At 44.0% G+C, this 19,575-nt stretch overlaps 2 protein-coding genes and 3 non-coding genes across 5 annotated transcripts; all 5 read left to right on the forward strand.

The window, feature by feature from the left end:
* The first annotated feature begins 368 nt into the window (after positions 1-368).
* Positions 369-450, forward strand: trnas-aga (transfer RNA serine (anticodon AGA)). Its single transcript has one exon. It is a non-coding gene; the product is annotated as a tRNA-Ser (tRNA).
* A 323-nt stretch (positions 451-773) lies between these two features.
* On the forward strand, positions 774-845 carry trnag-ucc (transfer RNA glycine (anticodon UCC)). Its single transcript has one exon. It is a non-coding gene; the product is annotated as a tRNA-Gly (tRNA).
* Positions 846-934: 89 nt separating this feature from the next.
* trnas-uga (transfer RNA serine (anticodon UGA)) lies at positions 935-1,016 on the forward strand. The gene has a single exon. It is a non-coding gene; the product is annotated as a tRNA-Ser (tRNA).
* A 1,821-nt stretch (positions 1,017-2,837) lies between these two features.
* Positions 2,838-4,826, forward strand: LOC128460596 (uncharacterized). Its single transcript, XM_053445841.1, has 5 exons — positions 2,838-2,902; positions 3,284-3,354; positions 3,525-4,026; positions 4,138-4,458; positions 4,649-4,826. The coding sequence occupies exons 1-4, from the start codon at positions 2,838-2,840 to the stop codon at positions 4,358-4,360; spliced, it is 861 nt and encodes a 286-aa protein (XP_053301816.1). The 3' UTR covers positions 4,361-4,458; positions 4,649-4,826.
* A 409-nt stretch (positions 4,827-5,235) lies between these two features.
* Positions 5,236-16,055, forward strand: LOC128460597 (uncharacterized). Its single transcript, XM_053445842.1, has 11 exons — positions 5,236-5,844; positions 5,992-6,201; positions 6,320-6,603; positions 6,796-6,924; positions 10,177-10,338; positions 10,447-11,452; positions 13,668-13,751; positions 13,836-13,891; positions 14,706-14,992; positions 15,134-15,248; positions 15,639-16,055. Exons 2-11 carry the CDS (start codon positions 6,138-6,140, stop codon positions 16,053-16,055), a joined length of 2,604 nt encoding a protein of 867 aa, XP_053301817.1. The 5' UTR covers positions 5,236-5,844; positions 5,992-6,137.
* The last annotated feature ends 3,520 nt before the right edge of the window (positions 16,056-19,575 follow it).

The following is a 19,575-nucleotide window of genomic DNA, read 5'->3' on the forward strand; positions in this document are numbered from 1 at the left end:
GGACTCAGTCAATTGCTCAATTGCACTGCACTTTGTCATAGCAAGTTCATTATGCTTGCACTCAGAGTTAATGTAGATATGTGGACAGCTTAAATTATTTGTTACAGTACTTTTGGTAAACCGTCTATTCTTTTCTTTCAACTTGGTTTGTCAATAATTTTTCACAAATTTATCGCGTTGTGGCTGCCAAATTACAACAATTTTCTGGCGATGGTGGTATAGTGGTGAGCATAGCCGCCTTCCAAGCAGTTGATCTGGGTTCGATTCCCAGCCATCGCAGTTATATTTAGCCCAACACTTTCATTTACAATCTCATACTCTGGTTGCTACATTAACTTTAAAGATATTGAAACAACATTATTTGTCAGGTTGTTGTGGCCGAGTGGTTAAGGCGATGGACTAGAAATCCATTGGGGTTTCCCCGCGCAGGTTCAAATCCTGCCAACAACGACAGGCTGCTTTTCATGTCCATGTAGCTCTCATTGTTAAGAAGCATACCGATGCAACAGCTTAGCCGATACGAATCATTAAGTGAAATGTTAAGTCTGTTGTTTCAAGGACTCAGTCAATTGCACGGCACTTTGTCATAGCAAGTTCATTATTCTTGCACTCAGAGTTAATGTAGATATGTGGACAGCTTCAAGTATGTGTTACAGTACTTTTGGTAAACCGTCTATTCTTTTCTTTCCCTCTTTCATTCTGTTCAACTTGGTTTCTCAATCATTTTTCACAAATTTATCGCGTTGTGGCTGCCAAATTACAACAGTTTTCTGGCGATGGTGGTATAGTGGTGAGCATAGCTGCCTTCCAAGCAGTTGACCTGGGTTCGATTCCCAGCCATCGCAGTTATATTTAGCCCAACACTTTCATTTACAATCTCGTACTCTGGTTGCTACATTAACTTTAAAGATATTGAAACAACATTATTTGTCAGGTTGTTGTGGCCGAGTGGTTAAGGCGATGGACTTGAAATCCATTGGCGTTTACCCGCGCAGGTTCAAACCCTGCCAACAACGACAGGCTGCTTTTCATGTCCATGTAGCTCTCACTGTTAAGCAGCATACCGATGCAACAGCTTAGCTGATACGAATCATTAGGTGAAATGAAGGACTCAGTCAATTGCTCAATTGCACTGCACTTTGTCATAGCAAGTTCATTATGCTTGCACTCAGAGTTAATGTAGATATGTGGACAGCTTCAATTATGTGTTACAGTACTTTTGGTAAACCATTTATTCTTTTCTTCCCCTCTTTCATTCTTTTCAACTTGGTTTGTCAATCATTTTTCACAAATTTATCGCGTTGTGGCTGCCAAATTACAACAATTTTCTGGTGATGGTGGTATAGTGGTGAGCATAGCGGTGCCGGGAGAGTGGAGGACTGTCTACTCGCATCCAATCACGTCTCCGGATCTCCTGCTTCTAACGGTCAATCAGTAAGCGCTATCTCCCGAAATCGTCGCGCCGTCGAATCACTTCGCTCAGTCTCAGCGATTCGACAGCAAATCAGTGGGTCCGTTCTCCCAGTTTTATCTGACGTCGCCCCAAAAGAGACGCGTTCAGTTCAGCCAATGACAATGGGCGTCTTCACCGATCGGCGCATCCACCGGTGCCCTCCCCCCACCTTCCGACGCTTTACTTTTTATTTGACACCTTCTGAACTCCGACACTGTGAGGATTTACACTCGAAAGGTAAGATGTCACCACTGCCATTTCACTTAGTCAGACTGCTTGTAAGCTTATTTATTACACCGAGAAACGGCTATTACACCGTGTATAACACGCCGTTCATTCATTCATTCATTCATTCACTGTTGATATCGCTATAGTCATATCACTTAGTCAGACTGTCAGGCCAACTTGTTAGCTTATTTACACGACAAAGGGCTATGACGCTGGGTTTAACAATCGCGCTTGTAAAAGCACCGTTCAAACTTGCCGCTTTTCATACCCCACTGTACGCTATAGGAAATCTGTATGAGCGGCACATTTGGCGCTTTTCATACCGCTGTACATTATTATAATCTTTATGAGAGTAGTGTATAACATCATTATAATGTAACACAAGGTTACACTTTGCATGTCGATCAAGTAATAATAACGTTGTATAAACATGTATGTATCCACACTGTAATACAAGCAGTAATGGAATACTACTATATTATACAATGAGCTGAAATATGTTACAATTTGCTGTTAAGTATGCTGATTCTTTAGTTTTTCTCTCACATGCATATAGGGGAGAGCGGGGTAATGTGAGACATTTTTTACATTTGCTCCCCTCTAGGCGAGCTAGAATGATATATCAGTAAAATGGACACATTTCCCATTAATTCAGGATGTTTCCTAGCAATGGACATGATCAGAATGTCTTCAGGACAAAGGGCAGTGAAAATATGATTGCTTTTTAATAAGTGGTCTTGTGTCTCACTTTACCCCAGCTTAGGGGTGAAGTGAGACACAAGACCAGAGAAATCAAGGGGGTAAAGTGATCCACTTACTTTTTCCACTTTAAAACCACCATAACAACACATGTTGTAATAGTTACAATCCTGGCAGCTAGATTGACAACCACACATTCCAAAACTTATATCAGACTAGTAACAGAATCATGGGGATTGCTCAATTAAGCACATTTATGATTATTATGATGTGATCTCTTGCACACCCTAGCTCTCCTGCACATTGTTGCTCTGTACAATTGGCAGGGACAGGGATATTGTTTTCTCTGCGTATTCAAATGCCAGTTCACGGCACTTAACTGGAGCAAGGCTGGTAATGTGAGACATTACCCCGCTCTCCCCTACTTGTATCAACTGAATGTGTCTATTCTTGTCAGATGGCTTCCAAAGACAAAAAGCACAGAGCTATGGGTGATGAGGAGTGGATGTCCCGTCTGCGAAGGTTTGCTGCTGTCGGGGTCTGGCCTGCTGATGCAGGAAACCGGCCGGCACCACGCCAGAAAAAGTGGCACGATCTGTTTCTGAAGGTAAACTTGGAGGAAGTGATATGTGTACAATCATTGCATTTAAAGCAAAGTAATAATAATACAATTCAATATCATTATTACAGATTGAGAAATGCCCAATGCAGCTCAGGAGTCAAAGGTCGCTGTTTGGAGGGACACAGACATGTAATTGTGGTTTCCATATAAAGAAGGTATCAGAGGTCCTACATAATATTACGCCGCCTTGGTGTTGTATTACATATTATTGAATTTCATTTTCATTTCCTGGAACCTGTAGCCATCAGTCTCTGTGTCCTCTTCGGTGACACCACAACCAGGACCCTCGTCTGGATCCCCCTCCATCACACCTGGGCAACCACCACGCAAGCCAACTTTGACTTTGGCCTCAGTATGTATTGAGGGTGTATTTATATTTTGCATATGTTTATATTTTAAACGGCTACACATAAGGTTACTTTTTCTTCTCGTCCGTTCACAAAACCACGGTTCGGTGGATCGCATGGTGCCCATGCAATGCCTGTGTTTCCTCTGCTGCAACCTCTGTGGCTGGTCCCTCAGCACATCCTACCCCTGATGCTGAGCCATTGGCGGCTCATCTGATGTCTGCTGCTGCTGTTGCTGCTTCACAGCCTGGCTGGCTGCCTGCAAAGCTGAGGACAACTGTACCACCTCAGGACCAGAAATGGATAGCAGCAGCTCTGTGGAAGAACAAACGTTTGCGCTCTGACCTGATGCTGTGGTATAATCCACCATTACCAGCCATCATTTATCACCAGGTCCCCGCTCCAGAGCGCTTTTTTACCCACCGGCTTCTCGTATGGATGCCGTACCACCTGTGGAAGGTGAGGCTGTCCTGTCCTGCATGTCGCAAACAACTCACAGGCTATGGAGCCCACAAGAGAGCCCGCAAGGTTCTGGATGTGGACAATTACTACCTGATGATTACTGAGACACTGTGGTGCAATGCATGCAAGATCGCCTACATTTCCAGCAGCAAAACAATATTGGACCAGCTGGATATGCCGACCAGGATGGAGTTCACACCGATCCTGACTCAAAGGTTATTATACTGAGATTACTTTGCTTATGCAACGTCTTTGTTTGTCATTGAATCACACTTCAAAGTTGCTGCTTTTATTTTTGTCTCCCTTTTCCCCTTTTTTCTTTATAGATATGCTTGTGACATAAGGGTCATTGTCTCTCTGAGGGATAGGACCCAGGGTAACAGCCCCTCCCGATTGGTCAGGCAGCTGAGGGAGAACCACAGTCGGGAGTGGATTCGATCCGGTACTGTTCTAAATGCATACACTTTGCAGACCGGCAATCCCTGCTCCCTGTCTTGTTCCAGGAGGTGCCAGAGCCGTCAGTTATCCCCTCTCACAGGTGGATGCTAACTGTGTATGGCAGAGACATTTTGAACAGGCTGGACCACATCAAAGCTAGCATTACTTGCACTTTTGGAAGTGTCCTAAAAATGGACTCCACCAAAAAGGTAAATATTTTGGACTGTAAACAATGTAATATTCTACATTATAACCTCACTTTGTCGAAATTATAACATTAGTAGTAAAGACGTGAAATATAACTATGCTTTGTTCAATAAAAGAAACCTAATTAAATTATAATAGCATCACACATATACAAGATATTTTATTATTCACTGTCCTTTATTTGCATCACAGATCATCAAGAAGCTGTCAGGCTTTGCTAAGGGGACTGCCTTGTGGCTAACATCTGTTAGCAATGAGGTGGGCCAAATCCTCATCAGTGTCCTGACTGCTCAGGAGGGTCCAGCTCTGGACAACATGGCAGCTGGTCTCATCCACAGATACAGCACTGCTGGTGTGGCCCCTCCAAAGCTACTGTACGTTGACACTGTGTTAAGATCCTTCTTTTAAGCGGACCCAAAAAGAGTGCAGACCAGGAACACGGCAGATTGAAGGCAGAAAAAAGGTTTATTTGGGAAGTCCAAAAAGTTAGGCAGGCAGGAAGGCAGGTAAACAGGCAGGCAGGCAGGCAGGCAGAACTCAGTGGTAGGAGACAAACCAGGAAGGTGTGCAGCATAATCACACTGGTGAACGGACGATCTGGCAAAGACAGGGTGAATGAGCTGAGGCTTTATGGAGTGGAGGTGGAATTGATGAGATGAGTCTCAGCTGTGAAGGTCTCCCACAGGAGGCCCCTCCCAGCTCCAGGTTGAGCCATCTGTGGGAGGAGCACAGTGGGGGAAGGGAAGACAAGAGGTGGAGAGCCTGGTCCTGACACACTGAATGTTGTCGGGAGGGCTTGGTACAGACCAAATTAAAACAGCGATTTGGAGGGTGGCCAGACCTCATTGTGAGGCTGGACATTTACCACTTTATGAGGCGGCTGGCATCTGGCTGTACGAAGGATGCTCATCCCCTCTACCCCACCTTCATGGCCAAATTGTCCAGCTGCATCTTTGAGTGGGACAGCAGAGACGTTGCATTGCTGCGGCGAGCCAAGCGTGCCGAGCTGGTACAGGAAGGTGTACCGGGCATTACCGACCGAATGGTAGACCTCCACATCACCAAGGCCGAACCGTCCAAGCACTGCAGAAGGCAGACAAGGGGAGAGCAGACGACAATCACCTTGCTTGAAAGCCTGCTCGATGAGCTGATGGGGGAGAAGGGCAGCGACAATCTTGGTGTCCCTCTGCTGGACATGGAGAGGATGAAGCACATCTGGCGTGTCCAGAGGAAGCATGTAAAGTGCATTCAGGATGTACCGGGTGTGCTTCTCTATACCCAGACGGGCACCACCACCAAAGAGGGCATTGTTCTGCCTAACTACAGGTGTGCTTGAGGGTCCACATCCCTTGAGTCCTTCCACTTCCACGTGAACAGGTTCATTCCAGGTCTGTATGAGTCCCTATACATTGATGAGATTATATATATAGGGTTCAACGTTTTATTATTATTATTATTAATACTGCTAACCTGTTCAGTATTAACACTGACAAAACTCTACTTTACATTATTTGTCACATTGTCTCTCTCTTAAGGGACGAGTGCAAACAGCCTTAACTTGCAGCTGTACCTCCTGGAAGGGCTTAATCGATGGAACCAGGACCGTCAAACTGCATCCCTGGCAGGCAATCCTTCCAGCCTGCTCAGTTACTCAGGGGACCTTGTTCACTGTGCCAACACCATGTGTCTCAAGGTGCTTGGAAGGAAAGCTGTGCCCTCTTTTCAGCCCCCTGCTGTTTACACTGGTGAGTTTAACCTTTCCACAAGGATGAGGTGATATTTCATATCCATGAAATATAATAACCTCTTAAGTTAAATTTCTGAAAGCTAATTTTCCTCTTCCTATTCTTTTGTCTGTCCCAGGGGAGCTAATAGGTATTGATTACCTCTTCCGTCAGACTGGAAGGCCCCTGCAGGATATACAGCCTGACTCAGAGGAGACCGAGCAGATGCTGGACGATGTCTGCACTGAGGAACAGGGAGATGAGGGCTTTGAGGATGCTGTCTATGACCCAACCGTTGAGTGGCTGGACCTGTCCTCAGATCCGTCACCTACCAGCTCTTCAACTCCCTCTTCTCTCCACTCTACTGCTTCTCCTCCTAGGCCTGGATGTAGCTCCACTGCAGCAGCATCTGAGCATCATCTGGTAATATTCTCTATTTCTTTCACCGTACAATGTCTGTAGATAATTGTGGCTGTGTTGTGATTACACTTACAGTAATATATGTAGCAGTGCTATCAAGAAACCAACAAAAATAACATGCAATAAATACAAATCTGGAGAATGAACAAATTTATAAAAGCATAACACACTACTGAAATTACATTTTATTTCTAGAATGAGTATGAGGACACAGACATGCCCCCTGTCCCATCCGCCCCTCCTGCTGGTTCTCTTCTTTTAAGATCCACCAGCCTTTCTGCGACTACTTCTCCTGCTGCAAGAAATACTTCTGTAGCGCGACGGGTGAGTGTTTCTTTGGTACGATTAACCACAGAACCATTTTAATTTAATTTTAATATTCATGTTGATAATAATAAAGATTGCCTTAGCGTAGCATTTATTTCAATACTAGACTCTATTGGTTTCAGTCAGTGTGTGCACAAACCTACTCATTGTGGTAACCACACACTTGACCTTGTATTATCGTACGGTGTCGGAATTGAAAATTTAACAGTACTTCCGCGCAATCCAGTTCTATCAGACCATAATTTAATAACCTTTGATTTTTCAATAACTGAATATATGCCACTAATAAAAAATTAATTTTCTAGATGTCTACCCGATAGTGCTGTAGCTAAATTTAAGGAAATAATCCCAATTACATTTAAACCCGTATTAGCAGTAGATATAAACAATAAATTCTTTAAAACCCTGAGCTCCATTGAGATCGACCACCTCGTCGATAGCTCTGCAGACTCATTACGATTAACATTAGACTCAATAGCGCCTCTAAAAAAGAAAAATGTCAAACATAGTAAATTAGCTCCGTGGTATAATTCCCAGACAAATGAGTTAAAACAATTATCAAGAAAACTAGAAAGGAAGTGGCGCTCCAGCAACAATGTTGAAAATCTAATAGACTGGAAGAATAGTGTTAAAGAATATAAAAAGGCTCTCCACAAAGCAAGAGCCGCCTACTATTCAAAACTAATAGAAGAGAATAAAAACAACCCCAGGTTTCTCTTCAGCACTGTAGCCAGGCTGACAGAGAGTCACACCTCCACCGAAACCCAGTATTCCTCGATCCCTAAATAGCAATATCTTTATGACCTTTTTTAATGATAAAATTCAAACTATTAGAAATAAAATCAACCATCTCCTGCCCTCAATTGGCACTAATACCCTCCCAACAACAGAGATCTCAGAAACGGCTGAGAATCCTGCCCATTACTTAGACAGCTTCTCTCTGATCACCCGTGATCAGTTTACCAAATTAATCTCAGGTTCTAAACCAACAACCTGTATCTTAGATCCCATTCCTACCAAGTTACTTAAAGAAATTCTGCCCCTAATTGATAGTTCGTTACTTAACATTATCAATCTGTCATTATCATCAGGTTATGTACCACAGTCTTTTAAAATAGCTGTCATCAAACCCCTACTCAAAAAACCCACCCTAGACCCAGAGGTTTTAGCCAATTACAGACCAATATCTAATCTCCCCTTCATCTCTAAAATCTTAGAAAAAGTTGTTGCCAATCAGCTGTGTGAGTTTCTCCAGGAAAATAATATATATGAAGACTTTCAGTCGGGGTTTAGAGCCAATCACAGTACAGAGACAGCCTTGGCCAAAGTCACTAATGACCTTTTAATAGCCTCAGATCAGGGACTTGTGTCGGTCCTCGTTCTGTTAGATCTCAGTGCAGCATTCGACACAATTGACCATCAAATTTTATTACAAAGACTCAAACAGTTAATTAACATTAATGGAACCGCCCTTAACTGGTTTAAATCGTATTTTTCTGATCGCTCCCAATTTGTGCAAATTAATGATGAGTCATCTGTGCGCTCTAAAGTTAACCATGGTGTTCCACAGGGCTCTGTGCTCGGCCCAATTTTATTCTCATTATATATGCTTCCACTAGGAAACATTATCAGGACACACTCGGTAAATTTCCACTGCTATGCGGATGACACCCAGTTATATTTGTCAATAAAACCTGAACAAAGTAATCAATTAACTAAACTTCGAACATGTCTCAAGGACATAAAAACCTGGATGACCCGCAATTTTCTCTTATTAAACTCAGACAAAACAGAGGTTATAATACTTGGCCCCAAACACCTTAGAGATGCTTTATCTAATGATATAGCTGCGCTAGACGACATTGCCCTTGCTTCCAATGAAACAGTCAGGAACTTGGGAGTGATCTTCGATCCTGATTTATCCTTTAATAGTCACTTAAAACAAATTTCTAGGACCGCTTTTTTCCACTTGCGTAATATTTCCAAAATCAGACATGTCCTTTCCCAAAAAGATGCAGAAAAACTAGTCCACGCCTTTGTTACATCGAGACTGGACTATTGTAATTCATTATTATCTGGCTCCAGCAGTAAGTCGTTAAAGACTCTACAGCTTAGCATCGCTACACTGGCTTCCAGTTAAATCTAGAATAGAATTTAAAATTCTCCTCCTCACCTTCAAGGCCCTTAATAATATGGTGCCTTTTTACCTTAAAGAGCTGTTAGTACCTTATAAACCCGCTAGAGCACTCCGCTCCCAGAATTCAAGCCTACTTGTCGTCCCTAAATTCTCTAAAAGTAGAGTAGGAGCCAGAGCTTTTAGCCATCAAGCCCCTCGGCTGTGGAATAATCTACCACTTTCAGTTCGGGAGGCAGATACCATCTTTTCATTTAAGAGTAGACTCAAAACCTTCCTTTTTGATAAAGCTTATAGTTAGAGCTAATTAGTGCGCCAGAACGTTACTTGTTCTATTTTATGACACATGACACACGGAGCTTCTCTTTCCAGCTTCTCCTTCCTCTTCTCCATCCCTATCCCCCTTCCCCGGAATCCCTTTGCTTTATCACCCGCAGATCCAGGGCCTCTGTGGCCGCACCATGGATTGCGGTTTGTGGATCGTGCACCGGGGGTCGCAGTGGTGGATCCATTGTGGCGGATTCTGAGTCATGTGGGCTGATCGTGGTGCTGGTGGCGGACCCTGTGTCGCGTTGGCATTGGGCACGGGCGGTGGACCAGGACCGCGGTGGTGGCTTGTGATGGGTCCTGGTGGTCGGCGGTGGACGGTGACTGAGGACTGGAGTGGCGTCTGGTCTGGATGGTGGATCGTGGTCTAGATGGTTGCTGAGCATGGACTGTGCTTGCAGCGGGACTGCTTGGCATGTCATGTTGGGGTTGTCCTTCGGGATGTCTACCCTCATCAAATGCTGCTAGAGACTTTGATTATTGATGATGTTCTCCTGCACGTGGCATCTATTGCACTTCTGTCCGTCCTGGGAGAGGGATCCCTCACATGTGGCTCTCTCTGAGGTTTCTACATATTTTTACCCTGTTAAAAGGGTTTTTAGTAGTTTTTCCTTACTCTTGCTGAGGGTTAAGGACAGAGGATGCCACACCCTGTTAAAGCCCTATGAGATGAATTGTAATTTGTGAATATGGGCTATACAAATAAAATTTGATTGATTGATTGATTGATTTATACTTGTGGTATGCTATGGATTTGTATTTCTATTCAATTTCCCTTTTTTTCCCAGGCTTTGGATTTTCTGCCCAGGGAGTTGCCTGGCCCATCAGCCGTCACTACCAGCTCAGCCTCCATGCTTCCTCTTCCCACCACCCTCTCGACCACTGTCCCTACAGCCACAGTTTCCTCTGCATCACAGCACACCACCCCAGCAGCACCTGCGCAACATCTGGTGAGTCTTTTGCTGAAGAATTACACTGAGACAGTAATGTTCCTTTTCTGTATTTGCTACTATGTATTTTTTTTTGTGCTCATTTTGATGTACTCTTATTTTTACCAGGCAGTGGATGAGCGTTGTATTCCTGGAATGGACCTCGTGGATTGCCTGGCTGACTACTTGGTGGGGCTAAGACTTGAAACTGGCCTAACCCTCACCAACCTGCAGGCCAGTACAATTATAGCCCTGTGGCAGAACCTCCTGCCATATGATCGCCAGCGGGTGGAGTATGCTGCACGGCACAAGAGTCGCCTGATAACAGGACGCTTCAGGTGCTCCAAACAGAGGGCTGAATTCACACCAGGTGTGGAGAGCACGACACGCTGTGTCTTAGGGTCAACAGGATCCCCTGCACAGTGGCCAGACTGTTGTCGCCTGGTAGAGTCCATCTTTATCAAACTGTGCCGCCTCTATAAGAGCCCTAAAAAACAGGGCTCTCAGGTTCTGACAAGATGGACTCTCATCATGAACGATTATATAAAAATCAGGGAGCTGGTCCTGGGTAATGGTGTGGTGATGCAGGATATTACACTACAATTGTTTGAGGTCAATCAAACAACCCTCATTCAGTGGCACAACAAGCGCCTGAAGAGGCAGGATTGTAGTATTCTGCTGCAAGGGGTTAATTTGCCTCCCGCTATCCCCATTGCTCCGGTGCCTCTGCCACCTATGCAGTCACACCCCACTGCTGCACCCCCACATCCTGGCGCCTACCATCAATACCACTTGCCAGAGAGTACAGTAGGAAAGGCAGTGGACAAGAGGAAATCTGTTCGTCCAACCCCACCAGTCTACTTGCCTCCAGCTATTCATGTTGCTCCTGTGCCTCTCCCACCAGTGCAGTCACGCCCCACTGCTGCACCCCCACAGCTTGGCCCCCAGCATCGATTCCACTTGCCACACACTTCAGCACGAAAGGCAGCGGACAAGAGAAAGTCTGCTCTTCCAGCCGAACACCCTCATCCTCCAAAGGCTGTCTGCCCAGGATTGCCTTCTCTGGTCACACAGCAGACACATCCGCATAGCTCTGCCCCTATTCCTGTTGTACCCACACCCATCCCACCCTGTGGTACATTTGTTTTTTTGCCCCCACAAGTCCCTGCACTGAGGTTGCTTGCTCTCGCTGGCCCCCTCCCGCCCCCATCTCCTGCCCGAAGAAAGTACATTCGGACAACAGAAACAATAAAATGCGGTCAGTGTCATCAGCCCCGGGTTCAGGAAAATGGCCATCGCCAATATTATGGCTCTATATACTGTCCTGTTACAACTGGCATGCCACATGACCAGTGGCTGGAAGACATGCGGAGGAAGAGGGCGGCAAAGAAATGATGCCATTCTGTAAATAGTGTAAATAATGTATGTATATAGTTTTAAAAGACAGTGTTATTGCGACAGTCCAGTATTTTTTATCCTCTATTGCTTATTGGTTCTTTTTTTTGTATGTTTATTAGCCAATACATGAGGATCTCTTTCATTCTTTGTATTTTCATTGTGTTTTTATTACCTCCAACAAAGACGTCATTTTTCACTCGTCTGTATCTTGGTCCATTTATTTCATTCATTCAATCGTTGTTACTGTTGTTTGTGGTTCTCTTTATAAAGATATCCAGTATTTTTTTAATAAATGTATATACTTTTTCTACAAAACTATCTTGTTTATTTTTCCCAATGCACTATGCAAGCATTATAAATATTACCAGCATTACAAGCAGTACAAACCCACTGTTTGAACATTTCACCAATATAAAGTAACTAAGTGACATTTAAGAGATTCATAACAATAGGTAACAGTTTGGGTAAATAGACACATGCTGCTGCCGGGAATCGAACCAGGTACCCTTGGATCCACAGCTGCTTATGCCATGTTCAAACAAAGTCTAATTTTGGTCATATTACTCTAATTAATACAATAACCTAGGCATCCTACAACATCTGACAGGCAACAGGTTCAGTTTCAATTCCCTGTTCTTTCCATTTCCTCTCTCTTTTCTTCCCCTCTTCCCCTCCTTTTCTTTTCTTCCCCCACCTAAACAGACTATTGTTCCCCAGCTTCATAGCTGCCTTCCAAGCAGTTGACCTGGGTTCGATTCCCAGCCATCGCAGTTATGTTTAGCCCAACACTTTCATTTACAATCTCGTACTCTGGTTGCTACATTAACTTTAAAGATATTTAAACAACATTATTTGTCAGGTTGTTGTGGCCGTACCCTCCAGCGACAGGCTGCTACTGGAGTCCTAACAAGTTCCTACCAAGTCCTAACAAGTTCCTACCAAGTCCTAACAAGTCCTAACCAGGTCCGACCTGAAGTCCTAACACATCAAACGAAAGTCCTACCCGCAGTCCCGCAGTTGAGGATTGGCTAGCGGGTGTCACGTCACAGCCATGTCACGAGAGCGTCATCAATAGTCCCGCCCCTTCTCTACCTGTCTCATCCATCTGAGAATAAATACCAGTACCTTGTCGGGCAAAACAGTAAGAAGAGCGAGAGGAAAACAGTAAGTCAAATTATTCTCTGGGCGGCTATTACACAACTTTATGTCGCTGTTGCTGTCGTGTTATAATTGTGTCAGACGCTGAACTTTTGCCACCGCTAATATCAGTGCCGTGTATTCACGTAACTAACGTTATGATAAGATGTACGGCGATTTATTAGTCCGACAATTGCGGATATTTACTGTGTTTGCGCGGCAACAGTAACAAAGGACATCAGCAAGTTATAACTAGCATGCAATACTCAAGTGTAAGGATACAGTATGAATGTCGCTGTTGTGTTATAATTGTGTCAGACGCTGAACTTTTGCCACCGCTAATATCAGTGCCGTGTATTCACGTAACTAACATTAGTCCGACAATTGCGGATATTTACTGTGTTTGCGCGGCAACAGTAACAAAGGACATCAGCAAGTTATAACTAACATGCAAAACTACACATAGACGTGTAAAGACAGGAATAACTTAATTATGAATGTATTAAATTAGACATAGATGTGTAAAGACAGGAATAACTTAATTATGAATGTATTAAATTAGACATAGATGTGTAAAGACAGGAATAACTTAATTATGAATGTATTAAATTAGACATAGATGTGTAAAGACAGGAACTACATACAGTATGAATGTATTAAACTAGACATACATGTGTACAGACAGGAAGAACATTTATGCAGTGTGAGGATATTTACAGTGAATGCCATTAGCCAAACAAATCTATGTCACCTTAATGCATTTACTAAACCTCCGGTTTCATCTGATATTAATGCAGCTGTTTTCATATTTGCAGATATGACTAAGACGGGTAAACCAGACTCATACTGGGAAGGTATCATGTACCAGTATGCCCAGGGAAAGTACCGGTTTTCCACAGGTAAGAAGCCGGGGTCTAAGAAATGGAAGGCTGTCATGCAGCTCATCAGATCCTGTCCCTTGACTCCTATCTTCAACCTACCAGTCCGCAGGATAGACATCTTCGGGTCACAAATTGCCTGCAAATGTAGATATCATATGGTAAGCAATAATGATATATTTTCTAAAGATGTATTCACCATAAACCAATGTGTAGCTACATTTATAGCATGTAAACTGGACAATGTATTATCATTTTAGCTCAGCTTGTATTGAATCACAATTGTGATTAATGAAATACACTTATCTTCAGACAAAGGGAAATAACTAAACTCTTTCTTCACAGTCAGGTGCACCAGGGAGTCAGCAAAGACAGACAGGGAGTGGCTCAAGTTCAGGAAGGCTGCTGATGGAGTCTGCTCACAGCATCCCAAGTGCAGGGAGTCAGCCAGCTCAGAGCACCTCAAGCTGTCAGATCCAACAGCCGATACACTGCGCTCTTTGTAACAAGGACATACAGGCTGAGTTTTTTACTGAACATTTATCTGACTTTCACGCAGTGCAAACTTGTGAGCAGTGTAATAAAAAGGTCATGGGTGCAGTAGGCCTGCTTCACCATATTGAAGAAGGTCATCCAGGCTTAAGCAGAGAAAGTGGGAACCCTTCACTGCAACCACAACCTACTCCTCCACAGCAGCAACGACCTCCTCGACCTACACAACAGCGACCTCCTCTGCCCCAGCTGAAACTTCCTCCTCCACCACAACTACAACTACAGCGACCTCCTCCACCACAGCTGCAACTTCCTCCTCCACAACAACAACTACCGCCTCCTCCATCACAACAACAACAACAACCTCCTCCATCCCATCAACAACATCCTCCTACACCACCACCTTCTTTTCCTGCCACATCTCCTGACGTTGTCAACCTGAGGCCGCCAGTGGTGAATTGGGTGAGTTTTCTCCCCAAACAGTTCTTGCGGGTCATCAACCCAGCCGATCAGGAGTGGATTGCCCAGTGTCTTTACAAGGCCACAGGGTGTCTGCGGCAAGAGGCTTCTAAGAACTGGTTCCTTCCACCTGATCCACCAAAGCTGACAAATGTACGACCTGACCCCATGGCCTACTTCAGGCAGCGGATGTTTCTGTGGGCACCAATGCGGATGTGGAGTATTCCAATTAAATGTGTGCAGTGCAACAGCAAGATGCACCACTCTGGGATTTACCCAAAAGCCCGGGAAGTAATTGACCTTGACTCCAGGTATTACTTGATCGGCGGAGACTATCCTTGGTGCAGTAAGTGCAAAATCCCTGTCTGCCCTTGGAGCACTGATGTGTTAGATCAGTTGGATCCTGCCCACAGAAACAAGTTCCCTTGACATTGCATGACAAATATCATCAGCGAATGTGGGCAGCTGCTCAACTGTGTGCTCACCACTGTCGAGGGAGCTGGACTGGATGAGTTGTGCCGGGGGATCGTGAAGCGCTACAAGAAGGCTGGCGAGCCAGAGCCCGAAGTAATTTATGTTGACAGAGATTGCTGCAGTGGGAGAGGTGTGTGACCGTCAAAATGTTTATGTAGTTGATTTTTATTTCTTACAGGCGCAAACTTAAAAACTTGATCAATTATTTATCATACATGATAGCTTACCCCCCAAGTGCTACTTGTATTAGGTCATATTTGTCAGATCATACTTTGGAGAGAGTCATATATTGATAATTGTAATTATAACATTATGCATAAATTCGGGCCGTGATCTTTCATTTGCACAGGTACCTCCCCGGTTCTTTCATGGCTGCGACCGTGGAAAACAACCGTGAGACTAGACATTTTCCACTTCATGAGGAGATTTACACGTGGACTCACAACGGAACACCACCCTATCTATGGCACTTTCTGCTCAAAGTTGTCCAACTGCATTTTTGAGTGGGACCAGGATGATATTTGTCGCCTCAAAGAGGCAAAGAAGTCCAAGCTGCAGAAACAGCATGCAGGTCATGCTCCTACAGAGGCTCAAGTTCTGGCCAACATCAGCTCCAGTGAACTGGCCAGACATTGCAAGAGGAGAACTCTGGGGGTTGAGGAAACACGGAGGCTGATCGATGGTTTGCTAGAGTCTATGTGGGAACTGACCGACACCACAGGCTTGCGACTTATCAACCCTGAGAGCATGACTAAAGTATGGGAGACGCCACAGAAGCACTTGACATGCATCCAAGATCCTCCTGGAGTTGAACTGTATACCAAAGTCCGCTCTGGGTCAAAAAAGGGAGACAAGGTCCTGGATGTCTTGAGATGTGGCAGAGGGTCCTCTTCTGTGTAAAGTTTTCATCGCCACAAGTGCACATTTATCCCGGGTAAATAGAAGTTGTATATCTTTGGCATGACTCATACTCCTTACATATCTTCTTTTATAATTTCTTTTCTATAATCTCAAACATTTTGTATATTTTAAGGCTGGAGGTCTAATGCAATGCAAACTCAGATGTACATGCTTGAGGGTAGTTCCAGATGGAACATGAACCGAGCCCATGGAGCTGTGGGTATGAGTGGTGCATCACAATCCAGACTTTATAATATCCGCCTGATGTCCAACATAAATGATCTCAGCATCGAAGTCCTCGGGAATCCACTCTTGCCAGAATTCTTTCCACCTGGGAGACCCACTGGTAAGATACTCAAAAAGACCTCATTCTCCTTGCAACGACAACTTTACTACTATACATTCAACAAATTATCCTATTGCTTTACCCCCCATTCTAATGGAAATATGTCTAGTACTCTGAATTCAAAATGCTTCTTTTTATGATGATTATTTAGGTAAGCGCATTGCTGTGGAATACTTGTTGTAGCAGTCTGACAGAGGAGACTTGCTGGGTTCAGAACAGCAATGTGAACTTGACTAACATTCTACCTGACTTGCTGGACGAAGTTCAGGAGGATGAGTGTCTCGATGTCACATTAAGTAATGCAGTGGACATCCTAACTCAGAGCCCACCTGAAGCCCCCCAGTGTGCAGAAGGTTTGGATGTTTTACCCCTTCACAGTCCACCATTTCTCCATAGTGACTTATCCAACACATCATCTTACACATCCCCTCAGGTAATTTGACAATGACATGATCATTTGAAATTCTACAGGAAAAGTTATTGATTTACATATGCTATGAATTTGATATTTTATTAATTGTCGCTATTTGTCTTTCTGTTGCGTGCTTGTATACCAAGGAATTTTGTAAACAGGCAATTTTAAAATTGACAAGTTCTGATGTACGCAGTGTCTCTCAAAGTCCTGACAGTCCAGCCAGAAGTTAACTTAGTGAGAACAACTCCTCGAGTGGACCAAGCACTTCCTCTCAGGTAAATCAACTAAACACTTAGTGTGTCGTACACAATTGGATTATATTTGTATCTATAACCCTGACCCCTAGTGGTAGCTATACAGTTGCATTTTGTCAATTTGTGTGAAATATATAGATATGATTACTTGTCAGAGTGAGAGATTGAAGTCTGGCTTGATTCTGTTCAGGAATTCAACCAGACGTCTTTGCCGGGGAGAAGCGAAACAATCGTACTTCCTGTGCTCAAGCATCTTCTGATTAAAACAACATATACAGAGAGGGAGGGGTGTATCCAAAAACTGGTCCTATAAGTCAGTGTATGGGACACACTGCCTTATCATTTCTCAATGTTCTTAATTTCTCAGGAAAGCCGATCAGATGCAAGGGGTTTTCCTGGATTGGAGGTGGTTGACAAATTGGTGGACTATCTTGTCAACCTAAACTGCACAATAACAGCTTTGTCAGCCTCAGAGACAGATGAGATTGTGCGGCTGTACACAGTCTTCACACCATGGACAAGTCAGTGACCAAATATACGCTTAAATGTAAGCGGAAGACCTTGGCTGGGCCGTGTAGAGCATCCAGGAAACGCAATGGCTCTGCACCTGGTCAGCAAGCGGCTGAAAGGTGAAATGCACTATAGTGGATCCACACATAACCACAAGCCTGATAATTATTTTTAATGATGTTACATTAAAGTAATATCACACAAGACCAATAATGTTTTTCTGTAAATCCTCATCGCATTTTAGACTGTTCAGTAACAGACTAGTTTAAACTGTGAAGTGGGGTTATACTTACTATAATGATTCATAAAACACCTTTTTTCTTTTCTTTAAATGAATATACTGTCTGCTGTGCAATATTGATCTTGTCATCTTTTCCTTTCTAGACTGTTCATGACCCATGGCCAGGCTGCTCAGAGACCTGACAGCAACAGAATCTCTGAGTGTGTTTCCCTCAGGCTGCTGAAAGATTATCAGTGCGCCCGAAATAGGCCAAAAGACTGCAAGGGTAAAACTTTACCATTTCCCCTGTCAATCGTTCACACTTACCAGCACTACAAACAACTGCTAGAGGAAAGCCGGGTGATACAGGACCAAACCACCTTGGTGCTGGTTACTGTCAACAACAACACAGTATCTTCTTGGTGAGATACATATTTTGGCTTCCTCTATGTCAATTTCCGCATTGCGGGACTAATAAAGGACTTCTTATTCTTATTTAATTAATGAGATGCACTTTAGAAATATAAATGACATTTTAAGCTAGAAGGATTTGATGTAGCTACAGCTTTTGCAGAATTGCTTGTGTAAAATAGTAAACAGGTAAACAGGTATCTTTTCCAGGTTGCCTGAAAGGCAGAAAAGAACTGGTCGAGACTCTTTGCTGGAAGGACTGCATCTTCCATAGACAGTCTATGGCACAGGACTCCTTGCCAGAGGCAAGAGAGCTCCTCACTGCACATGTGGTACATGGACATCAAGTTATGGAGTTTCAGGAGCCAGATAATCGTGAGGGCGAGGCAGTGATACGCCGGCGCCATAGTGTCAGAGCTGGCTCAGCACCTCTCTGTCCTGAATCATGTGCATGGCCTGGTCCTTCTGCTCCACCCTCATATCAGCAGGGTCAACTGCCACTGCTTCCCTCCCTTTCTTGCTCCACATATGGGCAGCACCAAGCACCACCAGCCCCGTCACCTACCTGGTCCATATATGAGCAGGGCCAAGTACCGCCACCCCACTCAGTAGGGCCTTCCTCATACCAGCAAGGTAGCATATCATCAGCTCCATACCCTGGCTGGACCTTGGAAACGCCAGCACTCCCCCATCAGCAAAACTACCCTTCAGCCCTGTATCATCACTACGCTGATACCCCCATATCCAATGGCGACACAAACAGCATCATCATCAGCTCAATCTTCAGAAGAATTAAATCGTCGGAAAGTGGCAAAAACAAAGGTAGCTCTTGACAATCAGGAACGTGTGGCTAGGGGGCAGCAACAAAAAAAGAGGCACTCCAAAGAGGACTACCACTACATGTGCAAAACGTGTGGTCAGTCCAAAAACAAAAGCACTGGCCACACCCAGATAAGAGGAAAGTGGTATTGTCCAGCATCTGGACAGACAATCTCAGAATGGAGAGATGCTCTTGAAAAACTGTAAAAATTGTTTATCCACCCCTTTACCTTTTTGATGTGCCTTTTTATGTACCTGTTTTATGTGCCTTTTTTAAGTTAACAATAAAAGGATTCTGAGAATAAGTTTACCTGTCAGTTTATTATTTCTATGCATTATATCTTTAAATTTTTTTATAATTTAGTGTAAACGTGTTGGAATATCAGTTTTCTTGGCATTTAAAGTGTGATATGAGTCCCTTTCTCTCTCTCCTTTTCTTTCCCCCCTTTTCCTTTATTTTATCACCGTAGCAGCTCTTTTTAACCTCATTTTTGGCCTGGCCGAGTGGTTAAGATGATGGACTAGAAATCCAGTGAGGGTTTCCC

This window comes from Pleuronectes platessa, chromosome 17, assembly GCF_947347685.1.
Source record: "Pleuronectes platessa chromosome 17, fPlePla1.1, whole genome shotgun sequence".
NCBI classification, from domain to species: domain Eukaryota; kingdom Metazoa; phylum Chordata; class Actinopteri; order Pleuronectiformes; family Pleuronectidae; genus Pleuronectes; species Pleuronectes platessa.